Source organism: Oryza sativa, chromosome 9 (genome assembly GCF_034140825.1).
Source record: "Oryza sativa Japonica Group chromosome 9, ASM3414082v1".
In the NCBI taxonomy this organism is placed as follows: Eukaryota; Viridiplantae; Streptophyta; class Magnoliopsida; order Poales; family Poaceae; genus Oryza; species Oryza sativa.
In genome coordinates, this window is record NC_089043.1 from 15,749,942 (window position 1) to 15,770,387 (window position 20,446).

The 20,446-nt window shown below is 38.9% G+C and overlaps 2 protein-coding genes across 2 annotated transcripts; both read left to right on the top strand.

The window, feature by feature from the left end:
- The first annotated feature begins 257 nt into the window (after nucleotides 1-257).
- Nucleotides 258-9,257, top strand: LOC107278845 (probable LRR receptor-like serine/threonine-protein kinase At1g05700). The gene is made up of 5 exons (XM_066304026.1): nucleotides 258-409; nucleotides 1,263-1,815; nucleotides 7,390-7,862; nucleotides 8,938-9,073; nucleotides 9,181-9,257. Exons 1-5 carry the CDS (start codon nucleotides 313-315, stop codon nucleotides 9,224-9,226), a joined length of 1,305 nt encoding a protein of 434 aa, XP_066160123.1. The 5' UTR covers nucleotides 258-312; the 3' UTR covers nucleotides 9,227-9,257.
- Nucleotides 9,258-10,369: 1,112 nt separating this feature from the next.
- On the top strand, nucleotides 10,370-13,660 carry LOC107279838 (receptor-like protein kinase At3g21340). The gene is made up of 6 exons (XM_066304027.1): nucleotides 10,370-10,517; nucleotides 10,619-10,899; nucleotides 11,115-11,241; nucleotides 12,333-12,401; nucleotides 12,565-12,754; nucleotides 13,014-13,660. Exons 1-6 carry the CDS (start codon nucleotides 10,496-10,498, stop codon nucleotides 13,408-13,410), a joined length of 1,086 nt encoding a protein of 361 aa, XP_066160124.1. The 5' UTR covers nucleotides 10,370-10,495; the 3' UTR covers nucleotides 13,411-13,660.
- The last annotated feature ends 6,786 nt before the right edge of the window (nucleotides 13,661-20,446 follow it).

Genomic DNA, 20,446 nt, shown 5'->3' on the forward strand with positions numbered 1-20,446 from the left:
AAAGGTAGAGACTCTACCTTATATCCATTAGAATAAATGGTGGTCAAAGGTACATGGCCAAGTGGCCAACAAGAAGAGTTGTACACTTCATTAATTAGCCATAATATACATCCATATGACAAACAGTACAAATAATTAAGGATCCAACCAACAGGGTGTAAATTATCTACGTTGCACATGGTATTTTGAACCGATAGCCAAATTTGATAGCCAGCTCTACTATATATATGTGTGAGAGCTAGGTACAGTGCATCCAAAACCGCGACGGTAGGATAAGATCGATAGGTTGGATCGAGCTCTCCCTGAAGGAATATGCATGTCTGGAGAAGAATGAGGATGTTATTGCTTGCAGTTGTTCATGCTACGCTACTGATGCATGTGTACGTACATGCAGAGCCCGATAATCTAGGTACGTACGTACAGAAGTAGAGACTATAATATATATATATATATATATATATATATATATATATATATATATATATATATATATATATATATATATATATATATATATATATATATATATATATATATATATATATATATATATATATATATATATATATATATATATATATATATATATATATATATATATATATATATATACACACACACACACACATACATATATACTAGAAAAATATGCGTGCGTTATAACAGATGAAGGCTATCTTAATCTTATTATTTTTCATTGTGAAATTCATCGTGAGAATTCGCTTGGATATATATTTTCTATAAAAGAATGTCAAGTTAACATGTGAGTTTATTTTAAAGAGATTTGTTATACAACTCATCCATGGATGAACTTAAAATCCAACTCAAATACAGATCTGTATTTTCAAAATCGAACAAACTTAAAAACCAACTCATACACAGATGACGTACCAAAGTACCAGCAAAAATCTTCAACTTTTATAATAGTAGAGATAGTGATAAACTGATACGTATATATGCCCCTTTGATTCTTCTGCTACAGTTGAACCCTAATTAATATTATTGTTACTTACATACTACCTCTGTTCCAAAATGTAGTTATTTTTAGCATTGTACATTGTCCTAAAATGAAACTATTTCTCCACCTATCTACTCCTCTCAACCAATCACAACCATTCTTCTTCATCTACCTTTTCTTTTCAACCAATTCTCACCTACTATTTTAACCTGTGCCAACCTAAAAAATCCTACATTTTGGGACGGAGGAAGTACGTGGTTTTATGCATGCAGTTTGAATTAACATCGTCTCTGAATTGAATCAGGGTTCGTGAGCATCGACTGTGGGCTAAGTGACCCTCCACACGTCGACATGGTCACCAACATCTCGTACGTCTCCGATGACGCGTACATAGCAACCGGAGAAAAGCACGACATTTCTTCAGGGTACCCATGGCAATACAAGGCAGATCGAAGCCTGAGGAGCTTCCCGTCCGGCGGCCGGAACTGCTACACCATCCCCTCTGCCGCGAGAGGCCGAAAGTACCTCGTCAGGGCACGGTTCATGCACGGCGACTACGACGGCGGGGGCAAGAGCCTCGCGGTCAAGCCGGTGAAGTTCGACTTGAACATCGGCCTCGACTTCTGGTACAAGGTCACCGTCTCCGACGCTGCGATACCATATACGGCCGAAGCGATCGCCGTCACCGTGGCCAGCTCGCTGTCGGTGTGCCTGCTGGACACCGGCCATGGGACTCCGTTCATCTCATCGCTGGAGCTGAGGCCGATGGGCAGCGACATGTACACCGACGCCACGGCGAACCAATCGCTTGGGCTCGTCACACGCATCAACATGGGCGGGGCGGCCAATACCCTCAGGTCTAGCAACTTGTCGATCAGTCATTTAATTTCCGTGTTAATTTGCACTAACATCATCTGTGCTCGCACAAACTTACGTGTTGCAGAATCTTTAAGAGCGCCTTCCCTCCAAAACTTTACTATTACGGTGTTTTATAGTTAAAACCGTAAAATTACAGTGTCATGTAGCTTTCTATAGGACATTGTGACTTTACGATTTTAGCTATAAGACACCGCAACAGTAAAGTTTTGGAGGGAATGCACTCTTAAAAATTAAATATTTACTAAGGATCACACTCAGTAAAATATTTGTTTTCGGTTGAATAGGAGAAATATTATGTGAAATGTTAGGAATACCCGTAGGCCCACACGTTAGCTCTCCCTTTTCTCTCTTCCTCAGTCCACACTGCCCCACGACCTTTTTTTTTTGTAAAATTTGCCTTTTTTTTTTAAGTATCCAGTGCAAAATAATTTAGTTTTTTATAGTTATAAATTTTGAAAACAGTATTTGCAAGAAAAGAACAGTATCCACATATTATACCTTTTCTGTTGCATTATATTTTCTTAATTCAGTAATTATATGAAATTCAGAATTGATGAATATATATATAAAGTAGTACTTGTGGAGTTGTTTACTCTAGATTTTACTCCCTCCATCCCATAATATAAGACGCACACGTATTCCAAGATTTGACCTTTAAAACATTTGACAAACATTTAGTATAATATGAAATGTAGCATTGGATTGACATTTAAATTTACTTTCACATGGTTATAATTTTGTTGCTACATTATAGTATATGAAAAATTATAAATTAAAAATTAGTTTGGGAGATCATACCAATTTTGACCGCGCCTTATATTATAAGATAGAGGGAGTAGTTTTTAAATCTTGACTAACAAGCAGTTCGAAAAATTGTAAAAAAAGAAGTGTACTCGGTTTAGGTCTCAATGCATTTTCCATAATTAATAATATTGATTTCAGAGTTTATAAGCAGTAATAAGTTATACCCCATTATAGCATTTTCATGAGTTAATAATTAAGAAATTTGGAATTAATAAGTAATAACGAGCAAAATGAATTGGACTCTCAACCAAATAGTATTTTTCCTGATTTAATGATTCTATAATTCGGAACTAATAATTAAGTAGCAAGTTGTATACATGGATTGAAGCCTCAATTGTAGTATATTTTTATTAATTTAATTATTCTAAAGTTTGGGATTAGTAAGTTGAATTTGTAGCTAACATGGACGCTTGTTTTAATCTAAAAAATTCTAACTTTGCACCTCACATTTATTCATTGTTTTTCGAATTAACATAGGAATGGTTGTAAATTAAATGCTAAAAGAGTCCATGATATTTTTAATGGCATGTTTTGTTGAGCACAAATATTCTCCTAAGTACAGTCATAAGTCACAGCAATACAATCCATGTAATTAAGAACTTGATGTTTATTTCTGGTTAACATGGGAGCTTTCTTATATTGTGCAATTAGTGTGTACACACACGCACGCACGCACGCGCGCGCGCGCGCACACACACACACTTAGATGGTTGTATGGAGATGAATCATTACTAATAAAAACATTTATACAAATAGCCAAAATACATTTGTATATGCGGTTGAGCCAATAGCCCTTTAACGAAGGTCTGTAGAATTGGTGCGTTTTCACATAGAGGTAAACAGCAATCGTCTCAAGAAATGCATTTTCAGATGCTAGCTATTGACCTAACATGACATGTGAAAATCATTTCGGCATACGATCATATTAAGACAATTGTATGTAAAAATGGATTATTTTGACAATTAATTAGTTAAAACAACTACCTTTGAAAATAAGGGCCTCTAGAAATGAAGCTATAATTTTATAGGTGGTTGTCTAATCCTCCATTAAAAATCGATTTCTAGAGGCAAAGACTGTCTGTGACCACGAGCCCTCCTAACATACTGTAAAAGGGGGAAGGGGGGGGGGGGGTTTATATAGACGGCCTATTAATAAAATGTGAAGTAAAATGTGGGTATTGTCCTTGAAAATAGTTTTTTAAATTAGAAGTGGATGGATAGATATATGGACGGGCAGGATATTGCATGGATTTATTTACTCAAGCCAAAAGATTTAGTTTTCAATGTGTGGAGATATCTTGACCGATATTTCAGTGTCTCATGATGAACATGATATGTTTATATGTGTGAAGTGCTAGTCAATCCCGTCAATAAGACCTAAAACAACTGCCACATCGGAGTTCCACAAGTGGTTCTTTATTTGAAGAGAACGAGTGAAGTCAATTGTACCCCCATTCAACTTGAGCCTGAGCCTAGAAATTAGCCTTTAGCTCTGAAACACGACCCTTAACTGTCCAGACCAGGCAAAATATCCCCTAACAAGAATCCAACCCAGTTCTTATGGTGACTTTTATAATGTTGACATATATACCCTGTGTTATATTTTACATTTATTTTTAATTGGTGTTTTGGTAGTGAAAATAAAACGATGTTGGAAGAATTACTAATGCCATAGTTGCAAGTAATATCCATATCGTGTGAAGGGACGAGTAGTCCTATGTGAGAAGTAGAATACTCATTCAGACCATTTGGCATACTCAACAATGCAACTAGTGCCACTAACTTTCCCTAGTTTACAACTTTACATACATATCCCGGTATGATAGTGGATTGCAAAAGTATATCTCAGAAAGTTGGAAACTTTGAATGGGGATGCATATAGACTAATTCCTTGATTAAATGATAGTAATTATTTCCAGTAATTTAAGAGATATTGAACCCTTAGATGAGAAATTTCAAAGAATATGACAGGAGGGAGGGATTAATGCATGTTACTTTGCACTATACAAAGCCTCCTATTAATGTGTATGGCTTTGAGAGATAGTTGCCATATCCAACAATTGTGTGGTTTAAATACCGACTCAATCGGAAGGGACTAGGGATCGGTCGCCCGATCCAAATCTGCAAAAATCGGGCGTTGACATCAGCATTATGTCAACGCCACGCATATGTGCAAAACTATTTTAAACTAATTTTTCTCTTAAATTATTTATCCAAATCATGAATCAATTGCACCATTAAATTCGTTGCAATTAAATCTTCAAAACAAGACTACACATGGATATATTCCAACGAAAATATTTTTTAGCTTATTATTGATTTTTTTAAATGTTGCACGATGTTCCACCAGTATATCGGAATTGTTTCACTAACTAGATCAAAAATATTTCAATCGTTTAAATCGGGTGTTGTTTCACCTTATGTAAAAACAATGTTTCAGCAAATAGCGAAAGAATGTTTCAGTTCACTGTAACATTAGATATATAGATAGTGAAACATTGTGACTACACTAGGTGAAACATTTTTGCTGGAACAAAAAATAAAACAAATTCCCTTAATAGAGGGTTTCCAAAATATGTGGATGATTTGTTACAATGGAGTATGTGGTGGAGACACATGACAGGTGGGGGCAAAGAACGTGGTGGGGCTAGGCGCCTGCATCACGCGCGTGGGGGGTGGGGCGCGCGGGGGGAGCGCCCAATCTGCTCCACCCCCACGGGTCGCTTGGTAGCCAGCATTTCCGGACTCAATCCCTATCATTATGAAGGGGAGGAGGTTTGTCCCTCCGTGGCTATACCTATATAGAGGGGAGGAGGTTCCTTGTGCACTATAAAAGGAAGGGAAGAGGATGAATGAAAGAATGCTCATCTATCTCAAATTTTGTGTCTCATTTTTAACTTCCTCCGGTACACCATCCCTTTGGACTATATATGCAGCAGAGGTTGCATCACCCAAATGACATGGCTAATCGAAGTTTGATAGAGTGGAAAAACAAAGTTTTTATGGTATTTGTTAGTACAAATTCAATTTAAAATGGTATAGATACAATTATTCTTATAAGATATTATTAGAAATTCAAGAATGAGGTGAAGGAAGAAAAACAGTTTAAAGAGTAAAGTAAGCTCCGATAAAATAGTTTTAACAAAATGGAATCTTTCCAGACCGCAGTATTTCCATGATTGCATTGTCACCGCTGTGATATGCATGCATGCTATTTTAGAACCGTGCAGCTCAGTGATATGTAAATGTTCCGAAAAAAAATCAAACTAAAAAAAGAACCCACAAGTTTCTGGAAGGGTACTTACAAATATCCCACTCTTGTTCACTACTTAAAAAAAACATTTTTATAGGAGGCCAGAACATATTTTTGTGGGCGGCCATAACCTCCGCCTACATTCAAAGGCCTGTGAAAATCAATAATTTTTGCAGGCATCTAAATCCACCCGCCTACGAAAATATTTTTAGCGTAAAAAAAATCGCCGCCCCCAATCTTACCCGCCGCCGCCCTCCCCTCCGACCACCGCCACCACGAGCTGTGCCGCCACTAGGGTTTTGGGAGGGAGAGGGAGGGGAGGGGAGCTGCACCGCCGCCGACCTCCTGCCTCTGCGCTGCCTCCGCCGCCGCTGCTGCCGCCTACCTACCGCCTCAGCCACTACATGCGGCCGCCGCTGTCGGTGCCGGCCTCCCCACAACGTAGCCAGACCCGGGAGGGGAGTGGAGCGCCGCCGCCGACCTCCGGTCTCCGCCGTTGCATGCAGTCGCCGTCACCGCCCTCCCGACGATGCAACCGGATCTGGGAGGGAAGGGGAGGGGAGTGAAAGGGCCGCCGTCGGCCGGATCTGGGGGGTGGGAGCACCGCTGCCGACCTCCTTCCTCCGCCGCTGCATGCCGCCGCCGCCGCCGCACGGCCGTGCCCCGTCACCGTCCGCCCCGCGCCACCGGCCGGCGGCCTCCCCCTCCCCCCCCCCCTCTAGCCAAATCTGGGAGGGAAGGAGTGAGGGGAGCCGCCACTGCCTTCCCCCTTCCTCCGACCAATGCGTCGGGGTGCAACGCAGCCGCCACCGCCTGGTAGCCGCCTCCAGCCGAGGCGGGAGGGGGGAGGGAGAGGTGGGAGGGGAGAGAGGTAGAGGGACTTAGAAAATTTTGGCTGCGTGGTAGTTTTTAAGATGCTTTTATCAAATTTTGGCTGCGTGGCAGTTTTTAAGATGCTTTTATCTTTTTGTAGACGGGTCACTTAATAGGTCCGCCTGCAAAAGTACCTTTATTTTTGCATGCGGACCTCTTAAGAGATCCGTATGCGAAAATCTATTTTCACAGGTGAACAACTATCTCATCTCACGGTTGTTATTTTCGTAGGTGGCCATTTAGCTTCGAAAGATCTACCCGCCTAAAAAAATGCTTATGTTTGGAAGAATAGTTTTTTCTAGTATAGGTTATTTATGAGTTAAGTGATTTGTTTAACCATCGTCAGCCAACTAAACTTGCGCAATAAATAGATCGACAAAATATGAACGATATAAATGAAATCTGCAACTCTAGTATAATAAAGTTAAGGAAACATTTACTGTAATAATTTTAAATGAATTTTCATACTTTTCTAGATTAAAATTTATTGTTTCATATATATATTAGTAATATCTACATTATTCGAAAAAAAAGTTTGAAACAATCAATAGTTCTTTTTGGAAAATAAAGATCAACATATGGGTTAAGGTCTCTACAAATGATATGTATTACCTCTTTTCAGGTACCCAAACGATACACATGACCGTTTCTGGTGGTCACAAGTTTACATCGATATCACGCCGTCGCATAACATCTCTACAAATGATACCCGCGGTATGAATTACTACTCAAATGACTACATCTATGTTCCGGAAGACGTCCTCCGGACCGCGGTCACCACGTCCGCCACTTCTGTCCCTCTCAACATCACTCAATCACCAAACTGGCCGACCGATTGGACCTACTTTCACTTCCTGCACTTCGCCAACTTTGAGCAGCAGCTACGTCAATTAGACATATATTACGGCAAGAACAAGTGGGAATACAGCCCGCTAAGTTTGTCTTCCATGCAGCCAACATACAGCCCGATTGTTGCCAGTTTGTGTAACATCTCAATAGTCGCCACCAACACCTCCGTGCTACCACCCATGCTCAATGCCATCGAGATATACTTTGGCATCCCACGTAACGACAGCGCCACCTCTCCAGACGATGGTAACATATATATGCCAAATATTAATTATATATTCGTGTAATTTAGCTACTACTTCCGTAAGACCGTAACTACTCTCTCTCTCTCTCTCTCTCTCTCTCTCTCTCTCTCTCTCTCTCTCTCTCTCTCTCTCTCTCTCTCTATATATATATATATATATATATGGGCCTGATTATATTAATTAAGAAAATAGATTGTAAAAATGTTGTTATATGCAAGACCACCGATACCTTCCCAAAATTTCCTAGCTTGCGTAATTTACTGCCTTGCAGGCTTTAAATTTCTGCCGGGCTCTTGACACCTTAATTACTGGAAATTCCAAAGGGTGTGCAAAGGCAAAAATATTTATTCAGAATTGACCAAAAAGTCACAATATGCATGACATCAAAATCTGAGGAAAATAGCGAGCATAAAAGAGCATTAAAATTAGCTTAAGAACATAAACAATATTTTAGACGTCTGTTGTCTATAAAATATTTCCATGTCATATTTATAGGGAGAACTTGTATGTTTAACTATTTAACATATATAGACACATATAATTAACGATTTTATTCTGTAGACAACCTATACAAAGATATGTGTGATGTTAAACTGTCCATTAGACCGTCTGTTGATTAGGAGACACCAATCTTCTGTCTCCTCTTTCTCTTTCCCTGTAATCAAAAACATTAGATAGCATCTTTCTCCAAGATGCAGACATCACAACAATATTTATTATTCATGCTCTGAATAGTATTGCAATGTTTATGCCGGCCTGTAACTGATCTGTAATTCCCGATGGCATATGTTCACAAATTATATTTGAAAATATGGTGTCACAAACACATGCACTTGACTAATTTATGTCATGTATTTATTCTAACCTGAAATTTGATGAGTTTAGAATGTAACTACAATTAGTCAGATCACAAAGTATATATCTAACAGAATTATTTATAGACTTAAGGAGTGGAAACAGATGTTTTTGCCTCACTGAAAACCAGTATATATCGCATATTCGTATACATTTTTGCACAATTGAATACTCCTATATATACATAATGGAATGGAATATAAACTTGATTTAATGTCTAGTTGATGCCATAATGGCCATTAAAACTCAATATCAAGTGAAGAAGAACTGGATGGGCGACCCATGTCTACCCAAGGAATCTCTGTGGACTGGATTGCAATGTAGGCAAGACGGGGTTGAATCCAAAATAATATCATTGTAAGTTAATACATATGTATATTGATTACTTCGTTGTCTTGGTTTTGAAATTTCCATTGAATAGTTTGTTTCTTCTAAAAATATTAACAACACAAAGACTTTCGCAGAGACTTGTCATACAGTAATTTACATGGTGCAGTATCCGCTAGCTGATTTTTCCTTGCTCCAATCACTCCGATACTTGTGAGTAAAATAAATCGTATTCTAACTTATTTCGTTATCCTAAATGTTTAACTGGAAACATCACGACTTATATTGCAGGAATTTGTCAAATAACAATTTGAATGGATCAGTACCTGATTCTTTAACAAGCTTATCATCCCTTGTTCTTCTGTGAGTCTTTCTTTTTTTGAGTAAAATGTACCGGTGGTATCACAACTTGCGAGGTGGGTGCAATTTATTCACTCATCTCGCAAATTGCTCAAACAAGTCACTCATCTTGCTTCGATGGTGTATCTTGCTTCGATGGTGTAAATGATACCAAATACGTTAATTTTCACACGGATTGTTTGTTTTCAAATTGGAGTCCATATTGACCTAACATCATGCATTTTTTACCAATGTGGGCAGGATAAGCATTAAAATTACAAATTAACACTTATATTTTCATGTATATGCTACTTCCCCTTCTTTCAATGAACACAACTATATTGTGCTTGGCAATCAATAACAAAATTCATCTTTAATTGGATTTTACTACCGATAGTATTGCACGTTGTATTATTTATGGATCGTGTGACCATGTTTACAAAACAAATTAACATAGCATATATCTTCATTGCGAACACTCCATACGACAAATGCTTTATCTGATTTGCACCCCAAAACAAGATGTGTGACTTGTTTAAGCATTTTACAAGATGTGTGATAAAATTGCACCCACCTCACAAGTTAAGGTACTAACGGTGTATTTCACTCTTCTTTTTTGATCATCGACAGAACAACCAAGCTAGTATAAGTACATATAATCTGGGTGATTTTTTTTCTTCAGAGACTTGTCAGGAAATCATTTTGATGGAACAATCCCTCAAGCATTATGCACAAAAGGGTCATTGAACTTGAGGTTTGTTTAATTATCTACGCTAACAGTTCCTTCTGCTCGTAATGAACCATCATGATACCAAAAGTCATTTCTTTCATGTCATTTCTTTCATTGCACGATCCTTTTGAGATCAATAACTTTGATTTATATATGACTTTGTTTAATAGGAAGTTCTAAAAGAATCCCCATAGTCCTTCCATCCAGTCTATATCACTAATTGCTACATTGTTTTCAGATATGACACCAACGATGGTGATCCATGTAATGGGAAATCACCAAAGAAGAAAAATATTTTTGTCCTAACTGTTGCTATAGTGACTCCCGTAGCGGCAGTGTTATTGGTATCAGCTATACTAATATGTTGTTTCTGCCAGAAGAAAATGAAGCAACAAATGACACTAGGTATATATGTGGATAGTTTTCTTCCATATTTGCATACTTGTTTTGGTTACTGCTCATAACAGAAAGATATGATATTTGTCAATGTTTCTCCTGTCATGAAGGTTTGGTCCACCAATACATTCCTCATAGTGTGCAGCCTACTGGAATTTCAAACTCCGGAAGCCATGTCGACATCAAAGATCATATACTGATGTCCAATGATCATGAATTCACATATGAGGATCTGGTAAAGATAACAAACAATTTCTCAGAGTGCATTGGTGAAGGAGGATTTGGGCCAGTCTACCTTGGTCAGTTACAAGGCAGCAGTATTCAGGTTGCTGTCAAGATGTGTTCTCGAAAATCAGTACATGGACAAGGAATAAGAGAATTTTTAGCTGAGGTACTTTATTTTATTTCAACTAGTTAATGTAACTTGAGCTTTTGGACTGATCCCAGGTTTTTTGTGAGCTATTACCAGTTTAAATTATTACAATAAAGGCTGCCAAAATTTTATTGGCACGATAAGTTTAACACCCTAAACCATATATTCGAATTTTCACTGTATAGGAATTAGGTTTTTTATGATTGTTTGACGTATTATTTCTTACGTTGTAGGTTGACAGCTTGAAAACGGTACACCACAAATATCTGGTCATGTTGATTGGATACTGCACAAACAAGAATCATTTAGCCCTTATTTATGAGTACATGCCTAATGGAAGTCTGTTTGATCATTTAAGAGGTTTGAGCTCTTTGCGACTTAAAGCTGTGTTTTTATATAAACTGTAAAAAGTTAATGTAGAGTTCAGAGTTAACATCCAATTAAATATTCACGGTACAACTATCCTCAGTTTACATGACTCGGAGACTGAAAAATGGAAGGGTATTACATAAATTATATATATATATATATATATATATATATATATATATATAGGTAAATTAACTGGTGCTACATGGAGTATGGGCTCCAAGATTCAAATTGAGTATATACCCAATTTGATTGAGTATGAATTTTTTTAAATGTTTAGATATAAACATTAACTTCTTTACTAACAAGTTCAAACAAGTTTGAACTAAGTTTGAACTTATTTTTTTGTTAGACTTTGGTTCTAGGTATATAACATCCAAACATATAATTCGTTAGGTATGTAATAATGAACTTGTTAGTAAAGAAGTTAATGAATTGTGAAATAAAGTTGAGTTTGAGTTGTTTTGTTGTTAGGTATTTATATGAATCAAATTCATATATCTAGGTATATACTCACAATTTGAAAATTTTTAAAAATTTGAGAGAATTTGTGTGTTTTATACCTTGGAGCCCGGGCACCATGAAGTCCCATATGGGTATCCTATATACACACACACACACATATGTATATACACATTTATATATGTATATACATACATACATATATATATAGGGGAATGTCGGTGAAAACCATCAAATAAGTAAAAATCCGTGAAAACTAAATCTAAAAGTTTTGTAAATTCATGAACAAATTACTAGAGATAGGTATAGGCATAAAATACATTCATGCCAAATCTCAAGTCTAAACTCAACTTTATTTGAGAGAAACAAAAAAGATAAATTTCGGGTGAATAGTATTCTGTTACTATTCACCTCAACTTTGTCTTTTTTGTTTCTCTCAAATTAAGTTGATTTTGAACTTAAGATTTGGTATGAATGTATTTTATGCCTATACCTATATCTAGTAATTTTTTCATGAATTTATAAAACTTTTAGATATGGTTTTCACGGGTTTTCAATTATTTGATGGTTTTCACCGTGTGTGTGTATCACTGCACTAACAAATCATAGTTATTTTTTAGGTAAAAAGGCCAATGTTCAAACAATGAGCTGGCTACAGCGCACTAGAATTGTGCATGAAGCTGCACAAGGTTAGGTTTAAAGTGTTTCATTGTATTTTATCTTTTACCATGTATTTCAAGCATATATATGTATATACCTATATACATATGTATATTGGTATGTATATACATATATACATATATGTATATATATATGTTTCAATCTCCTTTTGACAGTGTATCTCTAATACAGGTCTGGGATACCTGCATTCAGGGTGTGTATTGCCTATAATACACAGAGATGTGAAGTCACACAACATTCTACTGGGGCAAGATATGCATGCCAAAATCTCTGATTTTGGACTGTCCAAGTCTTACATTAATGAAGCACAAACTCATATATCAGTCACTGCTGCTGGCACCATAGGCTATATGGATCCAGAGTTTGTCCCTGAGCACATTCACTTAACTTTAGTATTATTTGCACTTGCAACCAACTAACTGAATGAAGCAATGAAGCTTCAATCTGCGATCTGTTCCCTTAAATTGATAACACAAAACCTTCCAGTTGCATTATCGTGAAGAGAAAGGACCTAACGATGTCGCAATTCTTCACATTACTGTGTGTTCAACACTAGTTGCAAGAATAGTTTTTCATAGCACTGGCTAAATACTCAAATCTTCAATATTATTTTTGTGTAGGTACTACTTCAGCAGCAGGCTCACCATGAAAAGCGATGTGTTCAGCTTTGGAGTGGTTTTGCTAGAGATTGTAACTGGCGAACCACCCATCCTCCCAGGCGTTGGGCATGTTGTAAAGTATGTGAAACAGAAGGCCAGCGACGGTGAAATCAGTGCGATTGTCGACCCACGTCTCCAAGGGGCATATGACATGGGTTCAGTCTGGAAGGTTGTGGACATTGCACTGATGTGCACAAAAGAGGTGTCTGATGACAGGCCAACAATGACTGAAGTAGTGGAGCAACTGAAAGATGCCTTGGCACTGGAAGAAGCTTGCCATACCGATGGCCGCAGCGACAATAGCCATGGAAGTGTGAAGCCAGATTTATCGGCCAACTGGGGACCATCAGCTAGATGATTAAAGACTAGCCAATCTATTTTGAAGTCATTTTCTGCAACTGTCCTGTTGGGTTGCATCTATGATATGCTGCTTGCTTTTTTCGTTCTATCTGTCCTGCTACAGGTGATGTGTTTGCTATCTTATGATTGTGCACGGTTCAAACAACTGAGAATTCAGCTCAGTTGGATGCTGTGTAAGAGAGGAATATTTCAAAATAAAAGAATAAACGTGTTCCTTGAAATTCCAAATAACGATTTCCAGTACTAAAGTCGAAAGTATCGTGCAGATAACAGAGGGGGTGGATGCATAAGGTTGCCGAATTAAATTTGAAAATATACTGGTGATTTGTTTTTGACGTGACGACATGAGCGATCTCCGCGCGGGGTCATGCGACCAAATAGCGAGACAACTCGGCATCGCGCGACGAAATAACTCGCATCGAGATTGCTAGTTAGCGCATACGCGCGAGTTGCTTTCCTAGCGCGTACGTACACGTGTCTCGTGGAGCGAACGAGAGAACGGCGTACGGCGGTGTCGTTAGAAACTGAAAACGTGATTAGCACGTGATTAGCCGCAGGCGTTAGAAACAGCAAACATGATTAGCGCGTGATTAGGCGCAGATTAACATCATTAGTTCAAAAAAATGATTAACACATAATTAGACACAGTTAACATCATTTGTTTGGAGAACGCTACGCATCGGACGTCTGATGTTTGGCAAAAAAATCGGACGGTGTTTCACCACATATAAAAAATTGTTTCAGATGTTTCATCACTTATTAAATAATGTTTCACTAGAAAATGTTTCAATGTTTCATTACTCGATGAGAAATGTTTCAATCAGATGAAACAATGAAAAAACACGACTCGCAACATCAGGACTCTACTCTGCAACATCGAAGAAAACACATTGTACATCATATGCAACATCCAATAAAACAAGGATGAAACACACGAATAAAATAGAGTGCAACAAAACATATACAATAGATTGCAATGCAACATTAAATCAAAACAAAATGAAACACCTTAATACACATAGTGCAACGAGCTTAACAGTAGAATGCAACATCCCTAAAACACCAACAAAACAAACCTACGCTCCATCTTCTTCAACGCATGGTCGCCGGCCCCACGGAGCTTGGCTGCCTTCGTCGGCGCCGCACGGAGCTCGGCCGCGTGGAGCTCCGTCACCGTCCTCAGCGCCGCACGGAGCTCGACCGTTGTCGTCGATGCCGTGGAGCTTAGCCGCGTCCGCATGTCGTCGATGCCGCACGGAGCTCGCAGCCGCCATCGTCGACGCCGCGCGGAGTTCCTGCGGAGAGCCGCACGGGGAGGACGCCTAGCTGCTCACGGCAGCTATGGCCCAACCGTGCCGACGAGCAGCGAGCAGCGCCGCTTTTGGTCCTTCGTGAGAGACAGAAAGGAGAGAGAGGGGCAGAGAACGAGTGGATGAGGGAGAGAAGTGAGTGGATGAGGGAGAGGGCAAAAGGAGTGGATAAGGTTAGCTAGAAGGCTGGCTGATAAAGTGGAGGTGGGCCTGCTGAAGCGTCCGATATTTCTTCTTGGGCCGGACGGCGGACGGTAAGCATTATCGCATTTGTTTTGATTTATTTTCCTTTCTTTGGTAATTAGGCGTATCACGTTTAGTTAATTTTTTTTACTATTACAATATCATTTAAGGCTTTCACTGAAAAAATGAAAAAAATATATCCAAAATTTAAAACATTCAACTCAAATTCAAAATTTAAAAAATTTTAACTCAAATTTCGAAATTTTTAGATCAATTTCAAACTTTCAATTCAAATTCTGAAAACTTTCAACCCAAGTTTTGAAAACTTTCAACTCAAATTTCATAAACTTTCAATTCAAATTTCAAAAACTTTCAACTCAAACTTTTGAAACTTTTCAACTTGAATTTCAAAAATTTTCAACTCAAAATTTCAAAATTTTCATCACAAATTTGAAAACTTTCAACTCCAAATTAAAAAATGTTCAACTTTAAATTCAAAAACTTTTAACTCAAGATTTGAAAGCTTTCAATTAAAATTTAAAACTTTCAACTGTATTTTAAAACTACTAACTAAATAAATTATTTATATATTTTTAAAATGCTAATTACTATAATTACCGCTAATTACCGACTAGGACGACGCGGACGTCGGCGTGCCGCGTGCGCGCTACTTTTTGAGTTGGCACGTGAGCACGCACTAGGAACCCCGCATTACCAGCTAGCGAGACCGAATGGTTGGGCCGTTTCAAATTGTTTAACTATCCTGATTAGCTATTAATTATATAATTAACCGCTAATTAGGATAATTAATAACTAATTATTAATAATTACTAGGCAAGCCGCCGTTCGCTCTCACGTGTTTATTGTGCGAGACCATTCAGTCTTGTTGTTTCGTCATGCGAGACTGTGCTCACGCCTACGTCATGCAAGACCGCCCACATCGTCACTCGTCACGCTTACATCATTCTCGCGTAACGGTTGTGCAAGACCTACGATACATTTCTAACAAAAAGTTATATCCCAAATATTTCTAAGAAAAAATATATCAACAGTACATTTTCAAATTTAATTTCAAAGTTGCCAAGGTCCAATGCAACACAGCACTGCACAAAGGGGGACTGCTAATGCGTCCCTTTTCTCCCCCTCCCTCCTTCCTTTCTTCTCTTCCCCTTCCCTACTACAGTATACCACAAAATTATTTTTATAAAACAAAAGTTAGAAAAATTTATGTAAAGAAATATTATATATAAAAAATTTGAATTTAAATTTAAATTTGAATCGAATTTGAATTCAAATTCAAATTTGAATCGGGTATGTAAACTTTTGACTTATAAACTTTGGATCTATAAAATTTAGGTGTATAAACTTTAGATGTATAGAAATACTATATATAGAATATAGAAAATATTTGAATTCAAATTCAAATTTAAATCATATATAATTCAAATTCAAATTTGAAACGGGTATATAAACTTTTGACTTATAAACTTTAGGTCTATAAACTTTAGGTCTGTAAACTTTAGATGTATAGAAATACTATATATAAAAAATATTTGAATTCAAATTCAAATTTGAATCGGATATATAAACTTTTGACTTATAAACTTTTGGTCTCTAAACTTTAGATGTGTAAACTTGAGGTGTATAAACTTTATGTGCATAAATTTACTAAAATAGAAAAGTAATGCGGTGTCAAAAAAGGAAACCAGGTGGAGGGAGGGGGGAGCGGGGAGGGGGGGGGGAATGATCGCTACCAGTTGGCCTTGGCGATCGATCGCGCATCAACTTTTCCGCTGCACAAAGTAGCTAGAGAACGTCACAATCCACAACCACATCGGACTACCACTCATGACCTGCTCCGTTCTCGTGAGGTACACTACTATGTCCAAAAATAAATAAATCATAGGTACTAATCTGAACACATGTATATTCAGATTCGTAGATAGGGTTGAGTTTTTCATGAAACGGAGGATATAAGGGAAGTGCGGGGGTTTCCAACCGGCATCCGTGCAAGCACCGGCACCTTAGCTCTGGTGTTCCAAGTCCTTAGTGACAGTATGACAGATCCATCTAAATATATATGGTGATGAACTTTGATCAGTTAGGCTAAATTTGTATACTAGTATTACTAGCAAAATGCCCGTGCGTTGCAACAGGAAGCATACAGATAAAAAAATATGCAATTAATTAAAATATAAATAAGTAGGTTTGTGTATAGTTAAATAAATTTACAAGTTAAGCAAGTGTGAGAAATAAAATGACATGGTTAAATTTAATTTTATTAAATTCTCCATGCTTAGTTACGCTCTTTGGAATTTCATAGCTTAATTGCTAATTTTAATAATACAAACATCATTTAATAATTATTTAACTAGAAAAAGAAAGAAAATCATTCATTTTAGGTTTGCTTAGAAATAAACACATTCAATAACTATAATTGTAAATGCTTCTGAAAAAAACTAAAGCATTAAAAATGAACTTATTCTCTTTTTTTCGGCCTGAGGGACCTCAAATAGACTTATTTCCGGCCCTTGCCGGTCGGCCCACGGCCTTGTGCGCACGCGTGGGCGCACTTCCCCTCCCCATGCCGCAACCTGGGCTTGGGCCAGAAAAGTGGCCTCACTCTCGATCCCTCTTGAGCCGATTTCTAGGGTTTTGATCGCACGGCCGAGCGTCGATATCGGGGAACAGAATCCCCTCCCTCTCCTCAGCCGCCGAAACCCTAGCCCATTTCCTTCCCTCCCATCTCTGTCTTCGCCGCCCTCCCCTCCGCGCCCCGCGAGCGGCGGCGACGGCGCCCCTCCTTCCGCGAGCGGCGGCGGCGGCGGCACCCCTCCTCCCGCGACCGATGGCGGCGGCGGCGCCCTCCCCCAACACCGGCGGCGGATCTAGCGGGAGGGGCCCCTACCACCGATGGCAGCGGCGACGGCGCCCCTCCTCCCATGAGCGGCGGCGGCGGCGCTCTCCCCTCCGCTGACTCCTCTCAGCAGTGGCGGCGACCCCCTTCAATCTAATTTTTAGTTTTTGATTTGGATAATATATGTGTACATGCTTCATGCTTTCTCTTATTTTATTTGTGTGATTGAACTCCAACTGTGATCTTTTTTTTTGTGGGGTTTGATTGGATTCCGATTGGGATTTTGCGCGGGGAGAGGGGGTGCGACGGACGAAAAATTCAACAGACGGACGAGGTGACGAATAGAAAAATACAAATAATTAGTTAAGATTTCAAGGCTTGTCCGTATCAACTAAATATCACTTTGTGCCCGAAACTCTAGCAACAATAATTTAGCTAGTTGTTCAATGCTTCTGTATATGTCGTGTGCGCACTGTGTGAGGCAAGCAGGCCATAGGCAGCCGAGGCCCAACCCAAGCGTCTGCTGCAGCCTACACTTGCCGTATTTATCTCCAGGCAAATTTCGTATTTATCTCCAGGCAAATTTTGCTACAGAAAAATTAAAAATTATGACTTCGTGGTTTTAACTGTAGGACACCGCACAAACTCATCTTTTAGGGAAAACACTATCTGAACTTGGTTATTTGCCAGCGGACACCGCGTTCATTAAAATAGTATATTCGTGCTGACGAGTTGATAGGGGGCCTAAATTTTTACATGAAAAGACCAAATTGCCCCTTCTTTCTTTTCATCTTTCTCTCTTCTTCCTTATCTCTTCCTCTATCTCCCTTCACGGCGTGTCACAGGTGATGCGCCCGCAGGTTGGGGGGGGGGGGGCAGAGAGTCCCAACCGGTGGCAGCCATGGTCGTCGGGCGAGACCACCTGCTACTCTACTAGGTGCACCTCGTCTAGATGCCACAGCTAAGATGCTGCCAGTGGTGCCTGAGCACTGTACGGAGGTGGCACGCCCATGGAGAGCAGCAGCAACTGCGCTGCTGCTAGTGCTTGTGTGTGGCTTGCTGCTACACGATTTGGTGTTTGAGTATTGCAATTTGGCTCAATGCAAAAAGGAAGAAATTGGTAAGGAGAGATTTGACTCTGTGATGTTGGTTGCTCATGGATTGCCATAGAGAGGGGGAGAGATCGATGAGAACTGCTGTCGCTGCTACTGGCTACTTATTGGATGGAGGAGGACCGATTGCTGCTGTCGTTGTTGCACACTACGGGAGTGTTTGAGGAGAAGGGGATTGAGGAGATTGGGAAGATACGCAAAACAAGGTGAGCCATTAGCTCATGATTAATTGAGTATTAACTATTTTAAATTTTAAAAATGGATTAATATGATTTTTTAAAGCAACTTTCCTATAGAAATTTTTTGCAAAAAACGCACCGTTTAATAGTTTGAAAAGCGTGCGCGCGGAAAACGAGAGCCAATCTCCCCTATCACCCCTAAACGAACGATGCTTACGTGTACATCTAGCTGTGTTTAGTTCACGTCAAAATTGAAAGTTTGGTTGAAATTACAATGATGTGTCTGTAAAGTTGAAAATTTACGTGTGTAGGAAAGTTTTGATGTGATGAAAAAGTTGGAAGTTTGAAAAAAAAACTTTAGAACTAAAACCGGCGTGGATCGATTCACCAAGAAAAAAAATGTAAAGGCGGGAGAGTAGTCAGCTACAGGTGTTGGAAGGTTTATGGATGATGGCAATTGGTTCGCTTCTTCCGTGAGGAAGCACAAATCGATAGGAGGAGCTAGTGGGTCCCGGTGAGAGTGAGATGAATGCACAGGCCGATGCGGTGGAGCACATGCGGCAACTGGAAGCCGAGCAGCTGCGGCCGTGATATTAGAAAGGGGAAATAAGGAGGTAGAGGAAGAACTTGACAAATTGGGCAAGGGGTACGTTTGACCTTTCACGCTCTTTATCTCTTCTATTTAACCGGAAATTAATATTTTAATGTGAGTGGTGTCTAGCAGCAAATAACCACGTTTAGATAGTGTTTTCTTCTAAAAGTAAATTCGTGCGGTGTCCTACCGCTAAAACCACGAAGTTGCGATGTTCTGTAGTAAAATTTGCCTTATCTCTAACTAACACACATTGCCCGGGAATTAATATATTTTAGTGAAGGATTAACGATGATCTCCTAGGATTGTTGCCGTGAAGTCCGGACAGCTGCCCGTGCTGCCCGGAAGGTGTTCCCATTTATTTATTATTTTCTATGTCTTAAAATATAAGAGATTTCGATCAGACGGAACACATTCTAATAGTACGAATTTAAATAAAGGGTGTCCAGATTTATAATAGTAAGATGTGTTTATCCGGTTAAAATCAATTATATTTTGTGAAGGAGAAATGAAGGAAGTACTACAGTTGGTACGACGTTTAATAAAAACCGCACCAATGATGTGATCCTTTGCCGTTCTGTTCGGGTTCATTTGACCAAACAAAGGCTACCCTAGGTCCAAGACACCTAATTTGTACAATGCATTTATATTAGAGACATAAGGTTTAGAAAAAAAAAGGCAGTTTGCTAATGTTGAAAGATCTAGACTTAAAAAAGAAGATGACATTGAAAGTCACCAGTATAATATACCACTGAAAGTTTCCAAACTCCAATTATTGAATTACATCCAACCTTTTTTTAT